The sequence below is a fragment of the Monodon monoceros genome, unplaced genomic scaffold (assembly GCF_005190385.1).
Source record: "Monodon monoceros isolate NGI ecotype Baffin Bay Population unplaced genomic scaffold, NGI_Narwhal_1 Super_Scaffold_6, whole genome shotgun sequence".
In the NCBI taxonomy this organism is placed as follows: Eukaryota; Metazoa; Chordata; class Mammalia; order Artiodactyla; family Monodontidae; genus Monodon; species Monodon monoceros.
The window spans coordinates 2,771,187-2,795,473 of NW_021703783.1; the positions used below are offsets into that span (position 1 = coordinate 2,771,187).

Consider the following 24,287-nt stretch of genomic DNA (forward strand, 5'->3'; position numbering starts at 1 on the left):
GTAGCCGTGAGTTCACACTTATTATTTACATTAGTCACGAACTAGTTATTTTTTGTTGTTGTTGTTAATCTACAGCGTTCATAAGAGACCCCCTTAAGTAATGGTGCTACTAAGCGTGGATGAGGGCTGCTGAGTGCAAAGGTCAGTCCTTGGGCAATCTTCACAAGGCCACAGGTTGTGCTGGCATCTCTCGCAGGAAAGTCAGGGTGGACATATTTTAGGCTTTACCAAGTATTTAATATTTTAACTTGCTCTGAGTAAATATTTGATAATGTCTAGTTTGAGGAATTCTTCAGAAGAAATGTCACCACACCCAGCATCGCTCTCTCCTCAAAGCTAAAAATATATACGTGTTTATTTGGTATAATCTGCACCGATTACTCCAGTGGGCCTGCAGCAAAGACATATTCACACACAAAGACCTGGTGTTCCGAATTCTCAGCAGCCCAGGAGGCTGTTCGCTGTGATTGGCCACCTCTGTTCCCCGCCCACCCCAGTCACCAGACCCTGCTGCCTCTCCCTGCCTCAGGGCTCCAGCCGCCTCTACCCTCCCTGCAGCCTCTGCTGACATCATCTGGCCACAACTGGTCCTTCAATAGCCTCCGGACCAGCCTCCCTGCCTCCAGACCATCTTCCGGAACAACACTTCTAGGACGGCCATTTGGCCCTGTCACTCGCTCCTCTGCTTATACTTTTTCGAGGTTTCCCACACCCCTCATATGAAGCCTGAGCTCCCCAGCAAAGCACGGCCCTGGTTGCTCCCGGACTCTCCTGCCCCTTCCGCATCCTGACTCCAGCCCTGCAGCCTGGCTCTCCCACGGCCCCAGGTTTGCACACGCTGCTCTTCCTTCCTGCCGCCCACCCCCAACCTCCAGGTCTGCCTTCCATCTCTCCGGAATCTTCCTCGACCTCCGCGGTGCCTCTGCTGTGTCTCCCGTGTCACCCAAGCATCTGCCTGTCGTCCCACCGGGCCACGCGCTCCCCGACGCCCGGAGTCGGTCTCTGCATCCCTGTCGTATGTATGAACTCAGTAAACGTTCCTGGGGTGGATGAATGAGTGAGTGACAGACCAAACTCCAGAATGAACGGGGCTGTGAGCACACGGTCAGCTGGGGAAGGAGCCCTGCGGCCAGCGCCTTTGGAAGCTCTGCCTGGTGGCCCCGATCAGCTGGACCTGACCCCTGGACACGGCTGCCGAGGGAAGGGCTCCGTGGATTCCAGACCACAGGCAGAGAGGCGGCCTGGGGTGCACGCGCTTCCCACTTCCTTCAACCAACCACGCGGGCCCGTGAGTGCTGAGAACCCGGCGACCTGGCCCTGAGAGGCAGCCCCTGAGGTGCTGCCTGGACCTGCCTCGGAGGGGCCGCTGACTGCGGGTGATTGCGGAGGTGCTCTTGCTGGGGTGGGCGGCCTCTCCTTTCTGTGGGCTTCTGTGGCAAGTCCCTCCCAAGGGCTGGGGAAGCGTAAGCACAGCTGTTCCCCACATCTGTACAAACAGGTACAACCTTGCAGGAAGTTGCTCGTTAACACATCCGTGTGTGGCGTCAGTCTGTGTTGCAGGGAGATGAAGCGGTGCACACAACTGTGATCAAAATGAATTTCGTCATCTCCACTATTTTTTTTTTTAACAATAGCAAGACAGTGTCTGGCAGACAAAGGAACTGGTTGGGAGCTGAAAATAGGTAGTGATAGCAGCAGGGATTTTTAATAGTCTGGAAGGGACAGCGAAGACCTGGAAGGTGAGGTACAGGCCAAGGCCGGGAAGAGGTGTGTGCGGTGCCCATGTGGGTCTCTGCTCCAGGCGGAGCCGGGGCCAGCTTTCAGGATTAGGATGGAAAACGAAGCTGCCCACCGCCATGAGCTGGAGGAACCCGGGTGTTACTTCTGCCGTTCTTGTCTCATCCGATTCAATTAAAAATGTCCCCATCCGCTGGGGAGTTATTTTTGTTAGTCGGAACTCATAACGTGCCAGATGAAGGTCGAGGCTTTCAGGAAAAGTGCAACGTGGCCAAGAAACTAGAGCAGGAGGACCTGCCAGAGTCCCTGGTGACAACACGGGGACAAAGAAAATCTTGTTTGAAGTCCTCAGAAGGGATGGCGGCTGGTGCACCTCGAAGCCGCTCCCACAAATCGGGAGTCCGTGTGGATACGGAGGCTACTACCCTTTTGCTGGGCCCGGCAGCCCCCTGTTCGCCCGTGGTTCTCAAACCTGAGGGCGCACCACAATCACCCAGCTGGCTGATCAACTGCACGGAGCTAGGCACCACCCCAGGGTTTCTGAATCCAGGCGTCTGGACTGGAGTCCGAGGATCGACGTTGCTAACGAGCTCCTGGGTGCTGCTTCTGTTCGGGGGACCACGCTTTGAGACCCACGCTCTGTGCCAGTGACAGGGGTAGGACGGGAAGAAGTCAGGCCTTTGGTGTCAGGCACCCTTGGGTTTGAATCCTGTCTCCACCATATAGGTCTTCAGTTCAAGTCACTTAGCCTCTCTGGGCCTCATTTTCCCCATCTCTAGAATGGAGCTAACACCTAAAACGTCCAGTGGGCGGGTGGGGCGGGGCGGGGTGGGTTTTAGAAGAGACAATGTATGTAAAGCTCCCAGTTTATTAAAGAGCTTAAGAAATGTGGTTCTCCAGACTTGTGGTTGCCAAGGCGGGGGAGGTGGGGGAGGGAGAGGGATGGTTTGGGAGTTTGGGGTTGGTAGATGCAAATTATTACATTTAGAATGGATAAACAAGGTCCTAATGCACCTTGCACAGGGAACTATACTCAATATCCTGCAACAAACCATAATGGAAAAGAATATTAAAAAGAAGAATGTCTACATGTGTATAACCGAGTCACTGTGCTGTACCACAGAGATTGGCACAATGCCGTAAATCAACCATACTTCAATTAAAAATATATATTAAGAAAAAAAGAAACGAGTGTTCTCATTAGGGACCGAATCGGAGCTGACGTGCCCCGCGAGTAAGCAGATCTGTAGTTCCCTCTAGCGCAGGTAGGAAGACTCTTTCCTTCATCGCCAATGAACTCGCCTGTTTAAAACATACATCCATCAGAGAGAGGAAACTCAGTTAGCTCAGAGCAATGCAGATTTGTGGATCAGTTTCTCAGCTCTGTTTTCTTCCCAGATGAGAGGGTTGGGGCCCAGCAAATAAAGGTGAGTCAGGGATGGGATAGCATCTGATTCAGTTCAATTACCCTGCCCCTGGCCTGGGCACTAGCCATTTCTTCTCTCTGGGCCTCAGTCCCTGGCCGGGTAGAATGAGAGAGCTGGACTAGCTGACCGTCTAAAGCATTTCTCAGCACCACGATTCACAGCTGGGCTCTGACAAGCACTGTAAAGGCATTCAGACCACACATCTGTTGGGATGACGCACAAGGTAGGATGGTGTGGAGTTTAGGGCTCAGGTTATGGACCTCTCTGCCAGGCTTCAGGTCTCAGCTGCTGGTCAGCCCTGGGACTGTGGCAAGCGCCCCACCCTCTCTGTTCCTCGGTTTCCTTCATTTGGTGCAGACTCCCAGCACTGGCCTCACAGCACTGCTGGCAAGATGGTATGAGGCTTCGCACGTAAGGTTCTTAGAACCGTTCCTGCTGGCACACGATACACGCTGGATATGTGTGAGCTGCCTGCTCGCTCACAGATGGCCCTCCTGAGAAACCCGCGGGGAGTGACTCCCAGGAAGTCCCACTGCAAAGAGCGGCCAGTTTCAGCCACACCTGAACATCACACAGGATCCAGAGACACCTCTCCAGAGCTGGGCCCTGGGTACTCAGGAGGGGAATGGGTGGTGGGTATGTTCATTTTTGTGTAAAAGCCCAATTTCTATGCATCTGTGACAAAGCCAAAGAGAGTCTCAACTCTGGACTTTTTCACCCCACTCTGGGGTTCCAAGATCTCCACGTACAGGAGCAAATGATTCTTTTAAATGCCAATGACTCTTTCCTGTTAAGTAGAATCTCTCATCTCTGTGTGTGTGAGCGCGCACGTGCGTGCGTGCGTGTGTGTGTGTCTGTGTGTGTGTGTGTGTGTGCGGTGGTGGGGATAGGGGAAAGGTCACTGGAGAGGTGAGGGGTCAAGGTCATAAAACCCAAAGACAGCACAGTTAGAAGAGACCCCCTCCTTCCATTCCTCTGAGTGGGAGGCAGCATCAAGTTTTCAGAACAGTGGAAATAGCCCCCAAAGTCTTCTATCCCTGCCTGCCCCAGCCTCTCTCCACCCTCCGCCAGACCCGTCAGAGTGGGCCTGGGCCCCAGCCTGCTCTCCCCTGCCCCGTGGATCTCCTCAGGAGCAAGGCAACCGTTCCGAGGCTACACACAGACGACACGCAGGACCTGCTCAAACCATTCCTTCCTAGTGAGGAGAGGCCAGAGCCTTCCAGCCTACGGAGTTTGACAGACAATCTGTCTTCATTTCTGAATGTCCCCTAAGAAGAGCAAATCTGTTGCACTCTGGCCAAAACATTTCCATGGAAATGAAATGATGAAATCCGACTAAAACGTCAGACTCTAATATCTAACAAAGAACGGAGCGGACGCAGTGAGAGAAGGAACGCCCGGGAAACTTTCTTCTGGCTACTCAACCCCAAAGCTGCCCTTCCTGCGTTTCCTTGGAAACGACAGATGCCCTCCGCGGGTGTGAAGATCACCCGGGCCGGGAAAGAGACTGCTCACAGCCAGCACACAACGTTTCCCCATCCGCTGGCCTTCAAACCTGCTGAAGCGCACATTTCAGAAAGGAAATAGAGCAGAGGCAAATTTCCCAGCCACGTGAAAACTGAGAGCGAGACGCTTGCAGCCCCAGAGAATCCTGATCTCCCTGCCCTTTGTCTCCCACTGCCCTTCCCCCTCAGCACCAGGGGAGGACTTCCTCCAAGCTCGCGGTGGTCCCCTCCCTTCCCCAGCACGGAACTCTGTCTCAGACCAGCCCTGAGGAGTGGGAGGTTTCCCTGTGTTGGGGGAGGGAGCCGTGGGGAAGGGGAGGCGGGAGGGGTCTAATGCCCACTAAGCCTCAGGCACTGAGTTAAGCACTTCATATGCGCTTAAAAAAGTTAATTCATATGACCGGTTCTATTATCCCCATTTGACAAATGAGGAAATTGAGGCTGGTTTCTCCTAAAAAAACAAACGCCAACGACCAAAACACAACACCTTCCCAGGTCAACACTGGAATGGACATGGCCCTTTGAGCTCAGAATGCCTCATATTATCATTTGATAAAGGCTGGTTGGATACATTCTTTCTTGGAATGGGGCATCCATGGAACCAGGACACAAAGGGATAGAGAGGTCAGCTTCCCAGAGCACCGAGGGCCTGACCCCGGAGGCAAATGGCATCACCGCATCTGTGATGCTCAGAGGTGAATCAGTGGCTGGGACAGATTCTGCTTGGCCCAGCTCCTCCTCTCTTCCTGTCCCCCCAGGCCCAGGAGTGGGGGGAGGGCCCCATCCCTTCCCCTCCCAGAGACTTTCAGCTTCTCCCCTTCCCATCTGGCTGCATCTTGGAGAGAGCGGTGGATTGGGCTGTCTCAGTCTCCAAGGGGATGGGTGATTTATGTCTTTTATTCAGCAAACAGCTTTGTACAGAATGGATACGACAGGCTGAATGTCACCGGCAGGGGCATGTGCAGAATCCCAGTGAAGCCTTCCCGGCCTGGACACACGGCACTGGGTGACTGTCACTGTGTGCTTTCTCTGGTGGGAGTTAGGAAGAGGCAGTGGATCCTGAAAGGTTCCGAGAGAGCTGGCTTGAGTGGCAGGGAGATACCAAAAACCCCAGCGTCTTGCTGCCCTGCCAGTGCCTGTCTCTTCCTGCTTCTTCATCCTCTCCAGGCACCTCACAGCAGACAGACCAGGCCGTCGGCGCGCTGCAGACCTGGGGGAGGAGGGCTCCTTTCCATGGAGCTGCCACGCGCAGGCCGTCTGCTGGGGCCTCAGAGCCCGGGGCCTGCATGGCTGCAGAACACAGCACGAGGGACTGAGGCGTTCACTGTGGCAGAATTGGGGCTCAGCTCTGTACTCAACGCCCCCTAAGCCCCAGTGCCCACTGGAGGCTCGAGGGCCCCTCACGTCTCTTTCCACGTTCCTCCTCGCATCTCTCCCCTTTGAGACCTGGGTCTATAACTTCCCTGAGGCCACGAGCCAGGCCTGTTCCTCTCCCCGCGCACCCCGCCCCGACACGTACACACGTGGGATGCCCAGTGCAGCCCTATTCCCAGCATACAGTAGGCACTCAATATTTGCTGAATGAGTGGTGAATGGCCATCTCGTTCCCCCGTGAACGCTGGCACCCCAGCCCCGTCCTGGAGCCTGAGGGCTGCTCTGGCAGGATGACAAAGCTTGTTCAGGGCAAATGATTTTGCATGACGCCAGGGTGCTACAAACGCACTAAGGATTAGGAAAGACGATACATTCACCGGCGCTGGAGGGACCTCTGAGATCACACAGCTCAACCCTCTCTCTCTGCAGACGAGGAAGCCTGGAGAAGTGACTTGCAAACGCTCCAGAGCGTGTCAGGAGCAGAGCAGGGGCCAGAGCCGGACTCTCGGGTCCAGCCACCTCTCCTGCCCCCACACTGCCTTCTCATCCAAGCCTGAGCCCGCTGAGCCGCGAGCCCTAGACCCCAGCCCACCTCGCCTCTCGGCACAGGCGGCAGCGGCTGGCCTGCACCTCCCGCCCCCACGGTCGCCCGGGGGGGGGGGGGCGGGAATTAGTCTCCGTTGCGATGCTCAGCACACCCCGGGCTGCAGAAACACCGTGTTCCCAGAGCTACAGATCGACAGGGGCCTAGCAGGTCCGGATTCCGGGGCCAGGCCGCATGGGGTCCGGAAAGGCAGAAGAGAACAGGCGAGGCAGTCAGGGCCTGGGGGTGAAGCAGTCACCCCTGCCCCAGAGCGGACGGACAAAGCCGGCTCACCCAGGGGGTGTGGGGCAGCGGAAAGGAATGAAGCCATCGGGCGCGGCCACTCTACTCCTTCGTCAGTGGAAAGGGGACAAAGGCCACTGAAAAGTTCATGCCGGACAGATGAACCAGACAGAGGAAAACAGGAAAGGAAGGAGACGGGGCACTCGATCCTTCTCCTCTTCTGCCATTTCCTCAAGGCCTCCCCTCAGGGCACCCACACCGCAGGGGTGGTGGGATGGGGAAGGGGAGCCAGAGGGAGAGGAGGAAGGTAGAGAAATGCTGTCCATTTAGGGGTTTAGGCACTCAGAGCACCAACTCTGGGAGGAACAGCTGATTGCCCGAAGCCCCCAAGAGTCAGAGGCAGGAGCTGGCTTCTGTCAACTAAGGGCCATCAGGGATTTCACGGTCCCTTGAATGGGTCCAAGCCCCCTCTCTTCTGACTGCACTCAGGTAACAGCTATCCCATCATGAATTTAGGAATGTGACAGGGATTCCCGAGCACAGCAGATCTCCCCTCCTAACCCAACCCCTCCCACCTCCATGCACGGAAATGCAGGCCCAGAGAGCAGTGACTGTCCGGAGACACAGCAGCGGGGCTGCTCCATAAAGAGAAGCCAGGTGTCTGAGTCCCACCCAGGGGACACTGACAGGGACTCCGTGCTTCTAAGCCCTGAAGCAGGAGCCCCCAGCCCTCTGTATCAGGCCCTTGCTGCTTCAAGAGCAAGTACAATAGGACGAGGTTCTCCCAGGACTCCTGGGGAAACACTTCGGCAGACTGTACCCAAGGAGAAGGGGGTGGGGAGAGAAGTGGGGAGGGCTCCTTACAGAATGGTGACCTTCGAGAAGGAAGTGAGCTTAGGGGTGCCCAGCAGAAGAGAGGAGGGGCATCAGGAGAGGCGTGGGGAGAGACGGGTCCGGAGCAGACTTCATGGAGCCTCGCCCCCTCTCTGCCAGAGAAGAGGGGGCTCCAAGGCCCTGCCCCTCCACCCCAGGGAATGCTCCCCCTGCCCTGGGGCTCGCCTACCTATCCATGGCACCACACCCACGAAGCAGAGCGCTATAGCAAAAGCAGCCCCCTCACCGCCAAATCCCCCACCTCCTGGACTTCAACCTTGGTGGTCAGTCTACCTTTATGGAATCATAGTACTTTCTGGCTCTAAAACCCCTCAGTCTAACCCCTTCTTTTTCTGCCTCATGTTTCCCCCACGATATAAAGCGGACACTCAGGGTCTGGGGGCTGGACGGGTGCCAGGGGAGGGTGCTGAAGGGCCGGTCCCCCAGGCAGAGATGGCCCCAGAGCTGACGGCCTTCTATTTTCAGGCTCACTCTCATGCCTTTTGGTCTCCCTTGACCATTTCTGTGCCAGCCCCAGCCTCGTGCGTCCCCAGCGCCAGCCGCGTCCCCATTCACAGTGCCTACAATGCCTACGCGGAGGAGAACCTTGGCTCAGTAAGCGGCAGAATGACAGGAGGGGAGGCAGGTGATTGGCTAAGGACCATGGGGATTCTGGCTCCTGGACCAATCAGGAAGCCACCAGGACTGGAGCCAGAACTTCTGGGAATCCACCCAGACTTTAGAGGTCCTGTCCTCCCCGTGGCCTTCCCCAGCTGAGGTCCCAGGCCGCCCAGGAGATCCGGGAGGGTGGGCCAGGAGGGCGGGGAGGAGCCCGAGGCGGGGCACTCACTCGAGCACGTCGCGGTTGAACTGCTTCTTGCTGTTGCCCAGGAACTCTCCGATCATCTGGCGGCTCAGGCCCTTACGCTGGAGCAGGAAGTGGGCCACTCCAATGGGGGTGTCGGGGATGAAGCCTCGAGAGATCAGGAACTGGATGCCCTTGTCCGGGTTTCTGGGGGTGGGGTGGGGAGGGGAGGAGGGGTAGAGAGTGAGGCAAGTCTCCCCATGACGCCTTTCCTCCCTTTCTTCCTGCCTAGGGAACCCACAAAAGTGCCTGGAGGTCCTTGGGCAGAATTCCCAGGAAATGTCAGCATTCCTTCCACTGCAGAGGGGCTCCCCTTAAAAAGCCCCTCTCGCCACGTTCTCCTGAACCTCCCTGCACAGGAGTGAAGATGGTGCGGGACTGGGGAGGTCTGGACAAGTAGATTCCAGAGCAGGTGGAGAGGTGTCCCTTCCGTCTTCCTGCCTCAGTCCCACTGGATCTGACCCTGAGGTCCCCAAGCCCTTCCTCCCACCTGTATCCTGCTGTCTACGCTCAGGACCCACGCTCGAACCGGGAGGACAGGGGAGACTGGGAAATGGAGGTGGGATCTCCTACCACACCCCTCTTCCCTGTGTGTGGCAGACACAAGAAAGACCCTGCTCTTCAGGGTTGACTTTCCCAGGCTTGAGTCTGTGTGTGGGTGTGGGTGTGAGTGCTGTGTCTTAAGGCACATGTGCTCCCAGCTTGGTCTGCAAATCCATGCTGCTCCCTGAGCTGAAGCTTACCGGTCCAGGAGAAGATAAGTACAGAAATAGAGGCTAAGCCTTTAGACCCTTTTATAACACGTCGACATTTTCAGGACAACCAAGCATGTGACTGTTTTTCTAGCAACTCATTTTAATTGTATTTTACAGAAGTGTCAGCCCACAACATATTGGGTAAAAACCCAAACTGGTCCTTCACTATAGATAATTTGAGAACCACTGTCTTGTGGGATCCAGGTACGTGTGTGTGTGCAGAAGCGAGGGTAGGGCTGTGCTCACCAGGGTGGCAGCCTGAGGTACACGGAGCAGCGATGGGAGTCACACAGGTCTGACTTCACCCAGCTCTGCCGCTTACTAGCTGTTTCACAGGGCTCAGCTCACCTGTGTGAGCCTGTTTCCTGGTCTGTAAAATGGCGTAATGATGCTCTCTCTAGAACTTGTTAGGAAATCTGCAAATGTTTTATGTCAGGTGAGCTATGAACGGTAGCTATTCCCCCTAGAATAGAAGCTGCTTGAGACCGGGGGATGTGTCTTCCTCGTCTTTGTGGTTTCCGTGCCAAGCACTCCAAACATAACTTCTGAATGAGTAAATGAACACACAGGTGAATGGTTTCTGCTCAGTCCTCATTGATTAGGCAGGAGGGATGCCGTGTTTCCCGGCTCAGGGCTATGAAGGAAGGGGTGAGTGGAGGGTGGAGACGAGTGCCTCATGTACTTGAAATCTCCACAGGACGGGCAGGTGTGTTTCCTCTGCTTGCCACCAGCTGTATACTTCTTGGTTGCAAGTAAGCTCTGGCTGGGGGCTCTGAGCTATGGTGGTTGTTCATTTCTCCGCTCCCATGCCCCTGTTTTCTTCTGCTTCACCTCTGCTTGCTTGACACTCCCCTCCTATCCGCCCCCCGCACCCCCATTCCTTGCGCCAGGTCTCTGCTCCCCCCACCCTTTCCTCTTTTGGTCACTGCCTCTTCTCTCCGTGTCATCAACCCCATGAAATTGATATTCCCGGTTTTCTTAACTTCATGTCCTACCCGAATGCTTTCTGCCCAAGCCTTATACTACTTGTACTATTATTTACTTAACAGTGCATTTTCTCTGAAATTTTCTCACTTTTCAAAGCCTAGCTTCATCTAGCAGTACTAGTGGTTAAAGCATAGGTTTGAGGTGTTTTAACCCTAATTTTTAACATAAATTCTTATCAATTAAAAATAAAATGAGGGGCTTCCCCGGTGGCGCAGTGGTTGAGAGTCCGCCTGCCGATGCAGGGGACACGGGTTCGTGCCCCGGTCCGGGAAGATCCCACAGGCCGCGGAGCGGCTGGGCCCGTGAGCCATGGCCGCTGAGCCTGCGCGTCCGGAGCCTGTGCTCCGCAACGGGAGAGGCCACAACAGTGAGAGGCCCGCGTACCGCAAAAAAAATAAATAAATAAAAATAAAATGAGTATTCCCACACTATCTCAAGGATCAGGCGTGGCCCAGAGGCCACCTGGGAGGACCCTGGGACGATTCGGTCCATTCCCGGGCCCGCTGCTCACCCGTAAGTGCAGCCTCTGCCCTGCACCTCCTGGAACTTACATGTTGAAGAGGTTGAGGCCGATGCGGTAGAGCCGCTTGCGCAGGGTGTCGGTGGAGAGCGTGGGAGACTTGCAGCTGGCCGGGTTCTCGCAGTGGTAGCGCGGCAGGCTCAGGATCATGGCCTGCAGGGCCTCCTTGGAGGCCGAGGCCGACGCTGCCGATTTGGCGGACGCGCTGCTGCTGCTCAGCTGCTCCGAGCTGTCGCCGGCCTCGGCCTCCGCCCCTTTCCCCGCCTCCTCGGCCTCCTCCTCTCCGTCTTCCTCCTCCTCCGCCGCCGGCACCGCGGCCCCCGGCGGGCTGGCGCGCAGGGCCCCGTCGGCTCCCGCCTCTGCGCTCGCGTCCTCGGTGGGCACGTCCTCCTGGCCGGCGCTGGGGGCCTCCGGGGCCTCCTGCCCGCCGGCCTCGTCCTGCTCGGCCTTGCCCGCCGCGGACTCCGCAGGGGCTGAGGCCGTCGGCGCGCCCAGGCAGTTGGCCACGGACAGAGCCGTGGAGGAGGAGACGGAGATGTTCCGGCTGGCGATCTGCACCGTGACGTCCCGGAAGGCCATCATGAGGGTGCTGCCGTGGCCCTGGGGCGGGCCGGCGGGCTCGGTGGGCTCGGCCCAGTCCCCCGAGTGGGCGCCCTCGGGCTCCCGTGCCTCGGTCTCCAGGCCCGGCGGCCCCGTGCCCGCGCGCAGGGCCCTGTGGACCTGGTAAGCGCCGCTCTCCTGCAGGGAGCACACGGTCTTGAGGCTCCAGGTGCTGAGGGCGTCGTCGATGGACTTGGCCAGGGACTGCACCTGCTCGGTGAAGGAGTCCTCCAGTTCGGTGAGTGTGCCCGCGATGGTGGGCGGCAGGGAGGGCGAGCGCGCCAGCGGCAGCCCCGAGAGGCCGCAGCCCTCCAGGAGCGCCCTCTCGGCCGCCAGGCTCTCGGCCGTGGGCGCGCGTGCCTTGCGCAGGGAGATGCGCCGCGGCAGGCGGCTCTCCAGGAGCGAGTTGCGGATCTTCTCGAAGTTCTTGCTGAGCTGGTACTGGCGGAAGGCGGTTTGGATGGTGCAAGCGGCGCGCCGGGACACCAGGTGGCCCCCGTACTTGTGTTCTAGCATTTCAATCTGCAGCGAAGACAAAGAGGCGCGAGCGCGGTCAGGGAAGGGGAGCGACAGTCCTGAGAAAGGCGGCGGCGGCGGCGGCGGCTGGCGCAGGGGGTGAGCTACTAAGCTTCGGCGGGGGCGCGGGAAGGCACAGCTTCGGGGCACTGAGGGGCTCATGTCTGAAAACCCTAGCACGCCATGGCCTGAGATGCCAAGGCTCCCAGAGGTGTGGGATGTAGGACTGGATTCCGGGATTGGTGATGCCAGGGGCAGGGGATGGACGAGGTGCGAATGGTAGGGGGCGGTTATTTCCAAATGTTCATATCAGAGATGCATACGGTGGAGTTCATGGCTGAAATGCATGACATCCTGAATTTGTATTAAAATACTCCATCAAAAGAAGTGGGAGGGCTAGATGAAACAATATTAATAAAACTTGTTAGGGCTGGGTGGTGGTTAAATGTGAGTTTATTACACTATTCTTTCTACTTTTGTGTGTGTGTGTTGTTTTTTTTTTTTTTTTGCAGTACGCGGGCCTCTCACTGCCGTGGCCTCTCCTGCCGCGGAGCACAGGCTCCGGACGCGCAGGCCCAGCAGCCATGGCCCACGGGCCCAGCCGCTCCGTGGCATGTGGGATCCTCCCGGACCGGGGCACAAACCCATGTCCCCTGCATCGGCAGGCGGACCCTCAACCACTGCGCCACCAGGGAAGCCCTTGTGTGTATTTTTAAATAATAGAAAATTGAAAATTAAATAGGAAGGCTAAAAAACATCACTACTACTCCTGTACGCCTGCTTTCTTTCTCAGCATTCATGTCATGCATCGGGGTAGTTTCCTGTTCCTGGGAGCCTCATAAGGGTTGGGATTGGGGTTGGATCATCTCTGTGTTCCCAGCATCCAGCCCAAGGGCTGGCACAGGATAGAGCTCAATAAATGTGAATTTCATAAAAAGACAGATGGATGATGGATGGATGTTTCAATAAGGGGAGTCCCTCCAGGCTACCCTGCTCCACAATTCCAGTCACCTCTGTTTCCAACAATGGGAGCTGTTACAACCAGGGCAGGGCTTGGTGGGGCTGGTTGGCAGGGCCCGGGGTGGGGACGGCACTGCCTCATCTGGGCAGATGTGAACCCAGGAAAACTTCTGGCACTGGCCAGTCTGCCTTCAAGGCCCTTCCTCCCCTCCTCTCAGCTCTGTCCCCCATCTGTGGTCTTTTCTCCTCCTTGGGCTGCTAAGCTCTCACTTTTTCTCTCTTATCAAAAACCTCTCAGGAAAGGACTAGAAAGACATTCCCCCGAGGTGTGAATGACCAGTAACAGTTAGCAGTGCTCCTTCCTAGAGATTTTTGCACTTAAATAACAGACAAAGCCTGTATGAAGGGGATGGACAAAATGGTAGCACTGTGGTGGGTTCCATCAGTCCTTAGGGAAGCCTGGGAAGTGAGAAAGTATTCCTGGGCCCTGAAACTATGTATTCCCAGCCGTACACTCCACTTACACAGAGTAGCCTTCCTGAACTAAGAATCGGGACAGGTGGCTGAAATTAATAACTCAAGGCAAGAACAATGTCACTCCTCCATCCTCCCCCAGGATCATGCGGGGAGGGGTACAGATACAAAGGCCAAATTTCATCCCCCAATACAAGGAACACTTCACCGCGCTTCCCGCTCCCCCAGGGACTGCAGCTGGAGTGACTACTTCCCAACTACCCTGGCAGCCCCCTCTGTCCCTTCTCTGTGGGTGCCCCACAGCTGGACCAGCAGAGACACCCTCCTAGCCCAGGAGACCTCATAGATACAATCCCAATGCCCAGGGACAAGCCCAGGTAAACGGGACCTCCTCAGTGTGTGTCCTGGGCTCTTCCTGTCTCACCATCCAATGCCCTTTCCCATCCCCAAGCATAGTGGCGTTATGCTACCTCTCTCCCCACATCCAATGCTTCTCTCTGAAGAGACTTGGAGAACGTATTCATATCAAGGTTTAGAAGGCCACTGAGTCTTCCTATAGGACTCCTCCCAGAAGCACTTGCAGTTCACAAGGTACAAGGCCTTAAGCAGGAGGCAGGAAGCTCTCCTGGGACTCACGGCCCTGGTGTTGCAGGGACATCCAAGGCGCTCTTCTAAAGCATGCCAAGTGCGTCAGTTACCTCCTGCTGCAGAACAAATTACCACAAATGTAGCCACTTAAAACAACACCGTTTGTTTCCTCGCAGCTCTGGAGGCCAGCAGTCTGGGCACAGCTCAGCGGGGTTCTCTGCTCGGGATCTCACCAGGCTGAAATCAAGGTGTCAGCTAGGGCTGCAGTTTCATCTACGGGTCGGGGTCCCCTTTCAAGCTCACTCCTGTTGGCAGATTTCAGCTCCTGGAGACTCAAGACTGAGGCCTCAATTTCCAGAAGCTGCCTGCTGTTCTGTGTCACCTGGTCCACTTCACAACGCGGCCGTTTGCTCCTTCAAGGCCAACAAGAGAGCCTCTGTGTGAGGCCTCGCTGCCTTTAAAGTGTCCACCTGATTCATTCAGGCCAGCCGGGATGAGCTCCCTTTTGACTAACTCAGTGTCAACTGATTGGTAACTTAATCGTAGCAGTGACACCCATCATATTCACTAGTCCCGCCCACACTCCAGGGGAGGGGGTTATATAGAATGCTGCCTGCCATGCCAACTGGACAGTTGCCTGTGGGCTTTTCTCTAGGTATGACCTCATGTACCCAGGAGCCCCAGAGAAACACAGGTATCTGCCTCTGATGCATTCTCCTCCTGCTTCTGCAGAAATCACAGCAGAAGGAAGAGAGCATTGTAGCTCCTGAGGCCCAGAATCGGCCTTGGCTTAGGCAGGAAAGTCCTCCAAGGGGAAGAGTAGAGAGGGAGGGGAACTGACTGCTCACCTGCCTCCTTTTTGCCAGTTCCACCTCCCATTTACCCCTCCCCAAGCACCATGAGCAGCTGACCCCAGACAGGAATTCACATCTCCTTCCTCCCTGGCCTGCTCATAGGTCTAGGGAAACCCCTGGCCCAAGAGCTTCTCTTCCGATTATGAGATGCTACTGGCAATAGAGGGAAGGTATGAAATCCCATTGCCTGAAGTGTTTCCAAAATGGTGAAAGGTCCACCCCCTGGCATGGTGTCATCCCACCTAGAGGCACAGGCTGGCTGAGATAACTGAGGAGCCGTTATCCTACACCGAACTACCAGCCGGTGTCCATGCTTCACCCAAGGAGAGAAGAAAACCAGACTTTAAATTCTTGAATCTGTTCCATCAAGTCCTCCACTGGACTGTAAGCCGTATGAAGGTAGACTTTGCCTGCCATGCTCGCTGCTCTATCCCCAGTGCTTAGGGTACCTAGTAGGTCTTCAATGAGTATTTGTTGAATAACTTAAAACCTTCCTAATCCGACCGTAACTTTTCTCTCCCAGGCTGATGATTTCACCCTCTCTGGCCTCCTTTGCAAGTTTACTTCATCCCCTAGTCTCTCCTACTTGCATTTCCAGCCTCTACCCTGGTTTTGACTCCTTTCCACCAGCCTACAGACCCTCCTTAATGTCCCAGGCTGAAACATGACCCTGCTTGACTCCCCTGCTCTGGGGCACTAGCCCAATCTCTGTATTTTTCCACCAAACCTATAGGAGGACCAGTCTGCCCGCCCTGCCTCAGTCCGTGAGCACATGCCGAACCACTGGCCCGCCCCGTATGCCCTGACGGCTTGCAGCTGCCTCCTGCTACCACCAGACTAATGAAATGACTCTCAGAAAGGTACTGATGACCTTCAATCACTAAATCCCATCCTCAGCCTTCCTCCCCATCCTTTCTGAAACTTTGTCCTCTCCTCTCGTGACCCAGTCTATCTTGGTTTTCCTGTCTCCATACAGCTCCTTGATCCTATATTCTGACCACAAGGTCCCTAACCGTGCTAGTTACGAGTCATATGTGTGCTCTCTTCCATTCTCCAGACACATTTTAATGGTTTTCCTGTGCACTTCTGGACGTCTTCCTTGACTTCTATGTTGGGAGTCTTTAGAGCAGCCCCCTGGGAGCTGATAAGTAACAGTTGGTGAAATGAGAACTAGCTCATGCAGAGCCTTCGTGGCAACTCTAAAGGTGTCCCGCGGGCTAATATCTTCTCACCTCTTGTCTGAGAACCTCGTCTTCCATTGTAACTTCACTCTGATAGGTGGATGAGCAAGCCCATAGGGGAAATACCCAGTCCCAGATCTGCCTCTTCCCTGATGGTTGACCTTGGGCAAGTTTCTTAACGTCTCTGAACCTCAGTTTTCTTATCTGTTAAATGAAGCTAATCCTGCTGACTCTGTAGCTTGTTGTGAGAATTAAATTATTTCCCGTAGCACCTGGCACACAGTAGGTGCTCAATAAGTGGTAGCAGTTTGATGTTGACAGTGATGATTCTGTGACTCTCAACTCTCCATCCCTAGACTCCATCCTAGACCTACATTTCCAAGAGCCCATCGTCTCCCCCGGCTCACCCAAACCAGCTCTGGATGACGTCCTTATTCACCTAACAGCACCCCGGCTACAAGGTCATCCAGTTTGGGGACCTCACTTTTGTCCCTGGGCCTGCCTTTGCCTTATCCTCTGCATTTGTCAGGCTGAAAGTCCTATAGCGCCCCCCATGCCTTTTGCAATCATCCTGAACTTTCCACCAGACTGTCACCACATGGGGCTCTCCTGGATACCCCATTTGGACCACTCTGACAACCCCCCATCCGCCTTGTACTATATTCCCCTGAGCAGTATCCTCAGAGAGCGGGTGTAAACACAGGACTTCCGGCGCTTGAGACCATTGCCCTAAACAAGTGTAAACACCATCTCCTGGGGGTCTGGCGCTGAGCAGCCTGGCCCCGCCTACCCCCCCAGCCCCTCCTACTACACGGAGTCCACACTCACGCGCCAGCCCCGCCTCCTGCTCCCCCGTCCCCCAACTAGGCTTTCCTGCTTGGATCTCTCGCTCAGCCTCCCCGCAGCCGGCTTTGTCCTCCCCAGCCTCACCTCCCACGCTCATGCCCTCTCTTCCAGGCAAAACGTTTCGCCTTTCTTCAAATGTGCCTCCTCCACGAAGCCTCCCAGTTCCCCCAACCAGAACGGGGTCTCCCTGCCCTGAACCACGCCCCACCCCCGAGAAGGTTGTTTCGTGCTTCTCTTTGACACTCAGTTTCCCCTGCTAATCTTGGTGGTATTCATCTAACTTAGGCTTCCCTCCCCTCTCCCCTCCCCAAGACTCCATTAAGCATAAGTTATTGGAGGCCCCGGATGTGGCCTTCTCATCGTCTGGTGCACGGAGGGCCTCAGCCCAGAGCCTGGCCCGAAGCCACAGCTCAGGACGGTCTCTGAATTCAGCTGAGGGATCGTCACCGTTTGTCCCCATCGTCTAACACAGCCGGCTGCCACTCATCCTGGCCTCGTGCCTGCGGCCCCCAGTGTCCCCACCGCTTCCTCAGCACCCCAGACGGTGCGGTACAGACGGCACAGCGCAGTCCGCCTCTGCATCCCCCGTGCCCAGCGCTGAGCCAGACCCGTGTTCGGGGCTTAATCAAGGTTTGCGGTCGTGAACTAAACTGAACTCTCTCCTCTGCACCAGGGGAAATGCAGTCCAGGCTGTCTTCTGGGTCTGGGCTTGGAGCCAAAGGCTGTACCACCGGCTCCGCCCCCCATGTGCATTCCCCTCCCCCCATTGTCACAGGCCTTGGGGAATCGGTGGTTCCCCGGGTCAGCTCCATCCGCCCCAGCCAGGCCCCTCTCACCTCCCTGACCCTGTTCTTAGCAGGGCCAGGCCAGAGAGCTGAGGGACCAGCTCGTGGGAGGGAGGGGTCCCTGGGCCCACCGGCCAAGGAGCAGCTCCGCCCACTTCTCTCGAATACCCGTGAGTCCTGGGTAATTGTGGCCTCCCTCCTCCCAGGAGAGCCATCCCTCGGCTCCTGCTGGGGAGGCAGTGCGCGGGGCTGGCGGCTGTCTCGTTAACGAGCCTTCAGTGTTCATCAGAACAGTCTCCCTCTTCCAAGCTGCTGCCTGGCTGAGCCCGACAGGGCCTCTGAGGGACGTTGGGGCACCAGGCCCGGGTGAGGGGGCGAGGACGGGTCCCACGTGCGCCAGGATTTCTCAGTTGAGAAGATTAAAGCAGTACGTGGTGTGAGTCTGCAGACCTTGGCGAGGCGAACCTCACACCTCACCTGAGGCTCCCGGGCAGAGTCTGGGGAGGGGAGAGGAGCTTTGGAGGAACGCAGGGCGGCCCGCAGGACGGGTGGCCTGCACTGAGCAGGGTTGTTCTTCTCTGTGTGCCCACCTCCCTGGCCACCGTCCAAAACACAGAAAGTGTTCAGCATGGCAAGGGGCACAGAGGCCTGCTGGGGAGCAGGGCTGCCCTGGGACCCTCTCCCGATGCAGCCAGGTAGGGGCGCTGGGGAAGAGCCACGGCTCAGCTGCTCCCTGAGCCAGATACTCCCTCGGGTGGGGCTGCTCCAGGAAGCCTGCTCTGAACCCTGTTCGGGCTACTTGCCCTGTGCCAAGATCCCGCAGTGCCCTGCACATCGCTTCCGCAGAACCTACCCCTTCACCGCGGTGGCAGCAGATGGGGAGGGCTCTGGGTTAAAATCGTGGACTTTGGGGTCTGTTTTGGTTGCACCGGGGTGCATACCTAGGAATGTGTCCTTAGGCAAGTCACTTAACATCACTAAGCCTCAGTCTTCTCATTCCTAAGATGGGGATAGTGACAGTCTCTAGCCCGCAGGGACATTGTGCAGATGGGGGAGATGACGCACAGAAAGTTCTGCAGTGCTGTTAGTGTCGCCTGTACCGTTCTGTGTCAGCACCCACCACTGGCACCGGAGCTCCCTGAGACCCAGGACTGCGTCTTCCGCATCGCGGTGCCCCCAGGCCTCGCATGGGGCCCAGCACAGCAGCTGTGCACTGCCGTTCCCCGAACTGAGACCACGGAGCAGAGCAACACCCTGGGACATCTTGCCTTCACCGCCACCCTCGGCAGGCTGGTCCACTGGGGCCCTCATGCCCGCGGTAGCGCTCTCACCTTCAGAGCGGGACAGAGCCTCAGATACAAGTGAGCAAACTGAGGCCCAGAGCGGGACAGTGACCTGGAAACATGGCCACCACTTCTCCCCTTGAGAGACGCCCCATGGTGAGGCTGGACCCTGAGGCTTGGGGTCCAGGAGATCTGCTCTCCAGACAGAGAGCGGCTGCCACCCAGGACCCTGACTCAGGAGCAGGGCCTGGATGCTGTGACCACAGCTCCACGGCCGCTGGGCTTGGACAACACAGAGACCTATGCAGTTTGGACATCCCAGATGGGCTCCAGTGGGTGCTCCCCCACAGGCGCAGAGAACAGGACACAAACTCCCTAGAGAACTTGAATTTGGAAATCACATGCGTACCCTCTGTATCTTTGCCATGGCCACTTCCTAAAGGAGCCTCCCCGCAAGGGGTCCGCATGCCCCCTCCCTCTAGGGTGGAGCCCCAAGGATCACCTTGAGGTGAAATGGGAGAGTTGAGGGCAGAGCAAGCAAAGGAAGACAGTCTCCTCCCTGTGGGGCTTCGGGGAGGGGGCCGGTCGGCACACAGGACGGAGAACAGGGAAGCCTGGGGGCCTCATTCATTCATTGGCTCGTCCATCCCTGTGCTTCTCCAATACCCAGCAGTTCCTAGGCGCCAGGCTGTGCTGGGCGCAGGAACAACGGCAGGCATGGCCGGCAGCGCCCGGGGCTCACCCCCAGGCAGTGCTCACTGCTCCCCCGACAGCGGAGGGAACGGCACCCCAGAGGTGTTCGGAGCACAGTCTGCTCACTCTGCGACAGCCTGGGCATGACAGAGCCCCTGCCCTCACGAGGGGGGTGCGGCCACACGGCAGAGCCCGCCGTGGGCACTCAGGAACAGCACACTCCCCGGCTCGGGGGCTCTGAGCCCAGACTGAACTGTGAGTAGGGATCACCCAGGTGAGTGTGACCGGGGATGGGTGGGGAGTGTTCCCAGCAGAGGAAGCGAAGTACATGAGGGCTCAAAGGACAGCCAAGAGGCACTTCTGGAGCCCCGAGTGGGAGCAAGGCAGGATGTGGGGGCGGATCTGGGGGCGGCAGAGCCTGAAGTCCTTGTCCCCTAGAAAACGAGGGGCCGTGGGCGCCTCCATGTGGGGTACCGTGACCGCTGTGATGCAGCTGCGGTGTGGGGACTAGGTCAAAGCAGAGGGTCTATAGGAGGCTTCCCCAGGGGCACACAGGCCTAGGGCCGGGGCGGGGGGGATGGCAGGAGAGGATGGGACTTGGGAAGTGGTTAAGAGTAGCATGGGGGGTGGGGGGCTGGATCAGACGCGGGGCGGAGAGAGGAGCCACGGAAAACACCTGGGAGTTTGGACTGGCCGATGGAGCGGGCCTGGCAGGTTGGTGAACTGGGGAGATAGTGATTTTGTCCCAGATCCCTTCCAGCCCAAGGACCACAGGATGTGGGTGACTCATGAGGGTCACAGGAGCAGAATACTAAATCCTAGATCTCTAAGAAACCTGAGATAGAGTCAGGACCTGGCCCAGGCTTCATGCCCATCCCCATCCCCTTCACGTCACTGAACTGTTACTTTCCCCTCTTCATCCTTTGAGCATCTTCTCATGTCAGGCACTGTGTCGGGCACCAGGGGTGTCATGATGGATGTCTTTGCCCTGCCTTAAAGGAGACGTCAAGTAAACAGGAATGGTGATCCTGGGCTGAAGGGCTATGTCAGGGAACGCCTGGGTGCTGTGGGACCACTGAGAAGGGGCATCCAACACAGCCTTGGGAGGGCGGGGAGAGCTGCCAGCGAGGAGGAAGGTGCGGGAGAGCAAGTCCTAAAGCAAGAGAAGGAGTGAATGAGGCCAGTGCAGGAGTAGGAGGGGGGTAGGAATGTTAGCGGTAGAGGCAAAGGGCTGTATGAGGCAACTGAGGCCCAGAGAAGTTAAGCAACTTGCCTAAGGTCACACAGTTCATCTGCAGAAGAGAGAGTTGGGGAGCTCCATCTTTTGTAAACGTGTGCTGTGTTTTTAGCCACTCTGCTCCCCTCAGTCCCTTTCTCCCCTCCCCTTCCCACCCCTAGCCTGTCTTGGCCTGGAGAGCTACAGGGGCCAGGGGAGGCGGGCTATTCCCCAGGGCACGAGGGCTCCACCACACCCGTACCAGCCCTCATCTTTCCTGCCCCACTGCTGCTGGCCTGACGTGCAAACCCATCTACTAGAATTATGCCCACCATGAAAAAGGTCCACAGTGCCCGTCAGAACCCTGCACAACCCTCCCTACCCCACTAATGAGTTAGAATTAAACTAATTCCCTGCCCAAGCAGAAGCACCAGTTCCCTTTGGTGTTACTAACAGGATACTCCTTAAATTGAACTGAAATATCTTTGGGGAGCAGGTAGGGACCATGTTTTTTTTCTTTTTGGTACCCCACTCCCTCATTGCTTTACGCATCGCAGTTATTCAAAAAATATTCACTCGCTAAGCTCTTACTCTGCCCGAGGCACTCTGCTGGACGCCAGGGGATGGGATGAATAGGACATGGTCTCTGTCCTCAAGGGGCGGAGCCGAGTGGAACTGAGAGGACGTTCTCATCTGTGCCAGCTGACCGCCCACATCACAGCATGCGGTTCCAGATGGACTGCCTCCCAGCCCCGGCATGGGCCTTCTCTACCTCAGAAGCGGGACAGTCTACATTTTTAACAGCTCTAATTGTTAACGGAGCTAAAAACAAACCCCTTCCTCTCCTACAAGTCTCATGCATTAGTATCACTATTTTTACCTGGAATGATAGAAAATAATCTAATCCCGCCAATTCACATCCAGCTCTTCCATGTCTAAAACTGGTTTTCATGTCTACAGTTTCCCTGTATGACCCCAGCCAGTTGTTTTCTTTCTTAGAAGAAGCTTAGAACCTCAAGATTCTCTTTTTCCCTCTTAAATGAAACCCCTAGAACCAGACAGCCTGACCAGTAACTAGTGTGGGGCTCCAGGCAGCTGCGCCCTTACACGGGGGGTTTTATCCACCCATCTGTGAAGGCTGCTGGACCATATCATTGGCAACTGCTTCATGGGCTACTGACTCATCTTGAGCTTATAGTCAACTGAATCCCGAAGGCCTCTCGCCCACGACCAAGCCTGCTCATCTAATAGTAGTGCTGTGGGATTTTCAAAGCTAAGAACAGAACTTTAGATTTTTCCCTCTTTCATCTGATTTTTTTCCACTTAAACAATACTTCCTAATGAGTTTTTTCTTTTATTCAAATCTGGGATTCTGTCATCAAGGTATTAGCTTTCCCCTTTCAGCTTTGCATCAGTCCTTTTTCGAAATGGTTGACCTGGGCAGGACCAAGGACAGTGCCCCACTCAATGACCCTGGCATTGGCACTGATAGAAAAATCAGTGTTTTTTGACAATTCCGTTTGAGAACGGCCCACCCGACTGTACTGTCAACTAACCCACTTCCTATCCTGTCCACGTAGATATCACGGGAGATTTTGTCAAATACTTTACTGAAGCCTGGTGCACCGCCTGCAGCCCCTGACCTTGGATAATAGCTCGACATCTATGCTGAAAGGAAGAAAAGACTTTGGTTGGGCTTGACTCAGTCTTAGTGACTCTTCTATTAGCTTCGCTTCGAAAACTCACAGTCCGTTGGGTTAAAGAATGGTTCTTTAGAACCTACGCCTTTTAGAGCTAGAAGGGACCTCAGAGATGATTCAAGATCTAATTCCCAATTTTGCTGATAAGGAAACCAAAGCCCAGAATGCTTAACTGGCATTTGCCCAAGTCACAGAGGAACTAGAATAAGAACAAGGATCGGATCCCACATCTGTGCTCCATGCTCTTTCTTAGCAATATTAAGTCATAAATTCTTTCTCTAAATGTGTTCGCACATACACACACACACAGATCTTCCTTCAGGTCTCTTAATTTCCCACCCAAACAAGCCATGCCGTTATCATTTTGGAGGGTTCAGCTGGGACCCAGTGACTGACTACTTTCTCCTCCTGCTTCACAGGATGGAAGCTGGAGGCTCAGAACTCCTCAGTGAAATTTGTTCTCCAATAAGGGGGTCTTTGGACTCCCCCAGTCTGGGCTAATCTTGGGACTCCTCAGTCTACCTGGAGGAGACCACTGTCTTCAAACCTCATGTGAGCCTGTGTGTGCTGAGCATGGGGCTGGCCCCTTGGGTGGGCAGGTAAGCTGGGCCATCTCTTCTGGGGGTGGGAAGTGTCAGCAGCTGGTCTTCCTGCAGTGGTAAGAGGGGCAGAGCCCTGAACACGCTGCCTGTGGGCCTGGCATTACAAGGGTGACCCCTGCCACGCAAGGCTGGTTGCCTGTGGAACTGGGCTGCAGGGAAGGGCAGTCACTTGGTCCAGTTTGGGAGAACTAGAGGCAAAGAGGTCTGCCTGCAGCAGAGGCGGCCTAGACAGGGGCATCCCTGGTACCCTGGACAGCGCCCGAGACAGGTCCCTCCACCACCCTTCCCACCCCCCTCGGAGGCCCTGGGTACCTGTTTATTCTTTAGGTCAAGGGAGAGTTCGTAATCGGAGGCGGCAGGGGCGCGGGCGCAGAGCGCAGCTGCCGGGACAGGCTGCTGCCTGCTGGGGGAGGCCGCGCAGTGGAGGCCGGCCCGCGGGGAGGCGCCCCCCGCCCCCGGCCGCTTCTCCTCCTCCTGCAGCTCCTGGGCTTGAGCCTTCGGGGCGTGGGCACTGGGTCTGCCGGCCGCCGCCGCCGCCGCCGCCGCCACGGAGTCCTCCGTGCCCGCACCGGCCTGGGCGCAGGAGCCGTCACTGTGAACGAAAGGCAACGGTGCTCGGTTGGGGAGAGGGGCGGGGTGCATGTGAGTGCGGGGGAGGGGGGCTGGGGCCCTCTGGCAGCGACGGGCCTCACCAGCGGAGGGGCTGGTGGGGGCCTCCTGCGGTCCCCATTAGGGAAGGGCCCCAGCCCTGGAGGAGAGCCTGAACTTGCGGAGGGTCCCCGGGGGGCAGAGGGAGGGAGTGGCTGGCACTGGCCGCAGCTCAGGAACCTGCTTAGAAGCGGTAGAGCAGGTGCTTAAGGGCAGACTACCTGAGTTCCAGGCTGGGCCCTGCCTCTTATTGGCTCTGGGGCCCTGAGCAGGTTACGTAACCTCACGTTTCCTCTGTTTCCCCATCTATAAAGCAGGAATAATACTAGTGCCTACGTCATAAGGATGCTGGAAGGCTTACGCTAGTTAAATTTCTTAAAGCCGTGCCTGGCCCATGGTCCCTGCTCTATGTGTGTTAACTACCATAATTACCAATGGCCTGGCCCCTGGTCCCTGCTCTATGTGTGTTAAC

The 24,287-nt window shown here is 56.5% G+C and overlaps 1 protein-coding gene across 1 annotated transcript in view; it reads right to left on the bottom strand.

Moving 5' to 3' along the window:
- Positions 1 to 24,287, bottom strand: part of IQSEC3 (IQ motif and Sec7 domain 3) — a 97,590-nt gene that overhangs the window by 24,968 nt on the left and 48,335 nt on the right. The window contains exons 3-5 of the mRNA XM_029205640.1: positions 23,480 to 23,759; positions 10,901 to 11,991; positions 8,593 to 8,754 (exon numbers count right to left, since the gene is read on the bottom strand). Of these exons, the coding sequence (XP_029061473.1) occupies positions 8,593 to 8,754; positions 10,901 to 11,991; positions 23,480 to 23,759 (1,533 nt within the window). The remainder of the gene's footprint in view (positions 1 to 8,592; positions 8,755 to 10,900; positions 11,992 to 23,479; positions 23,760 to 24,287) is intronic.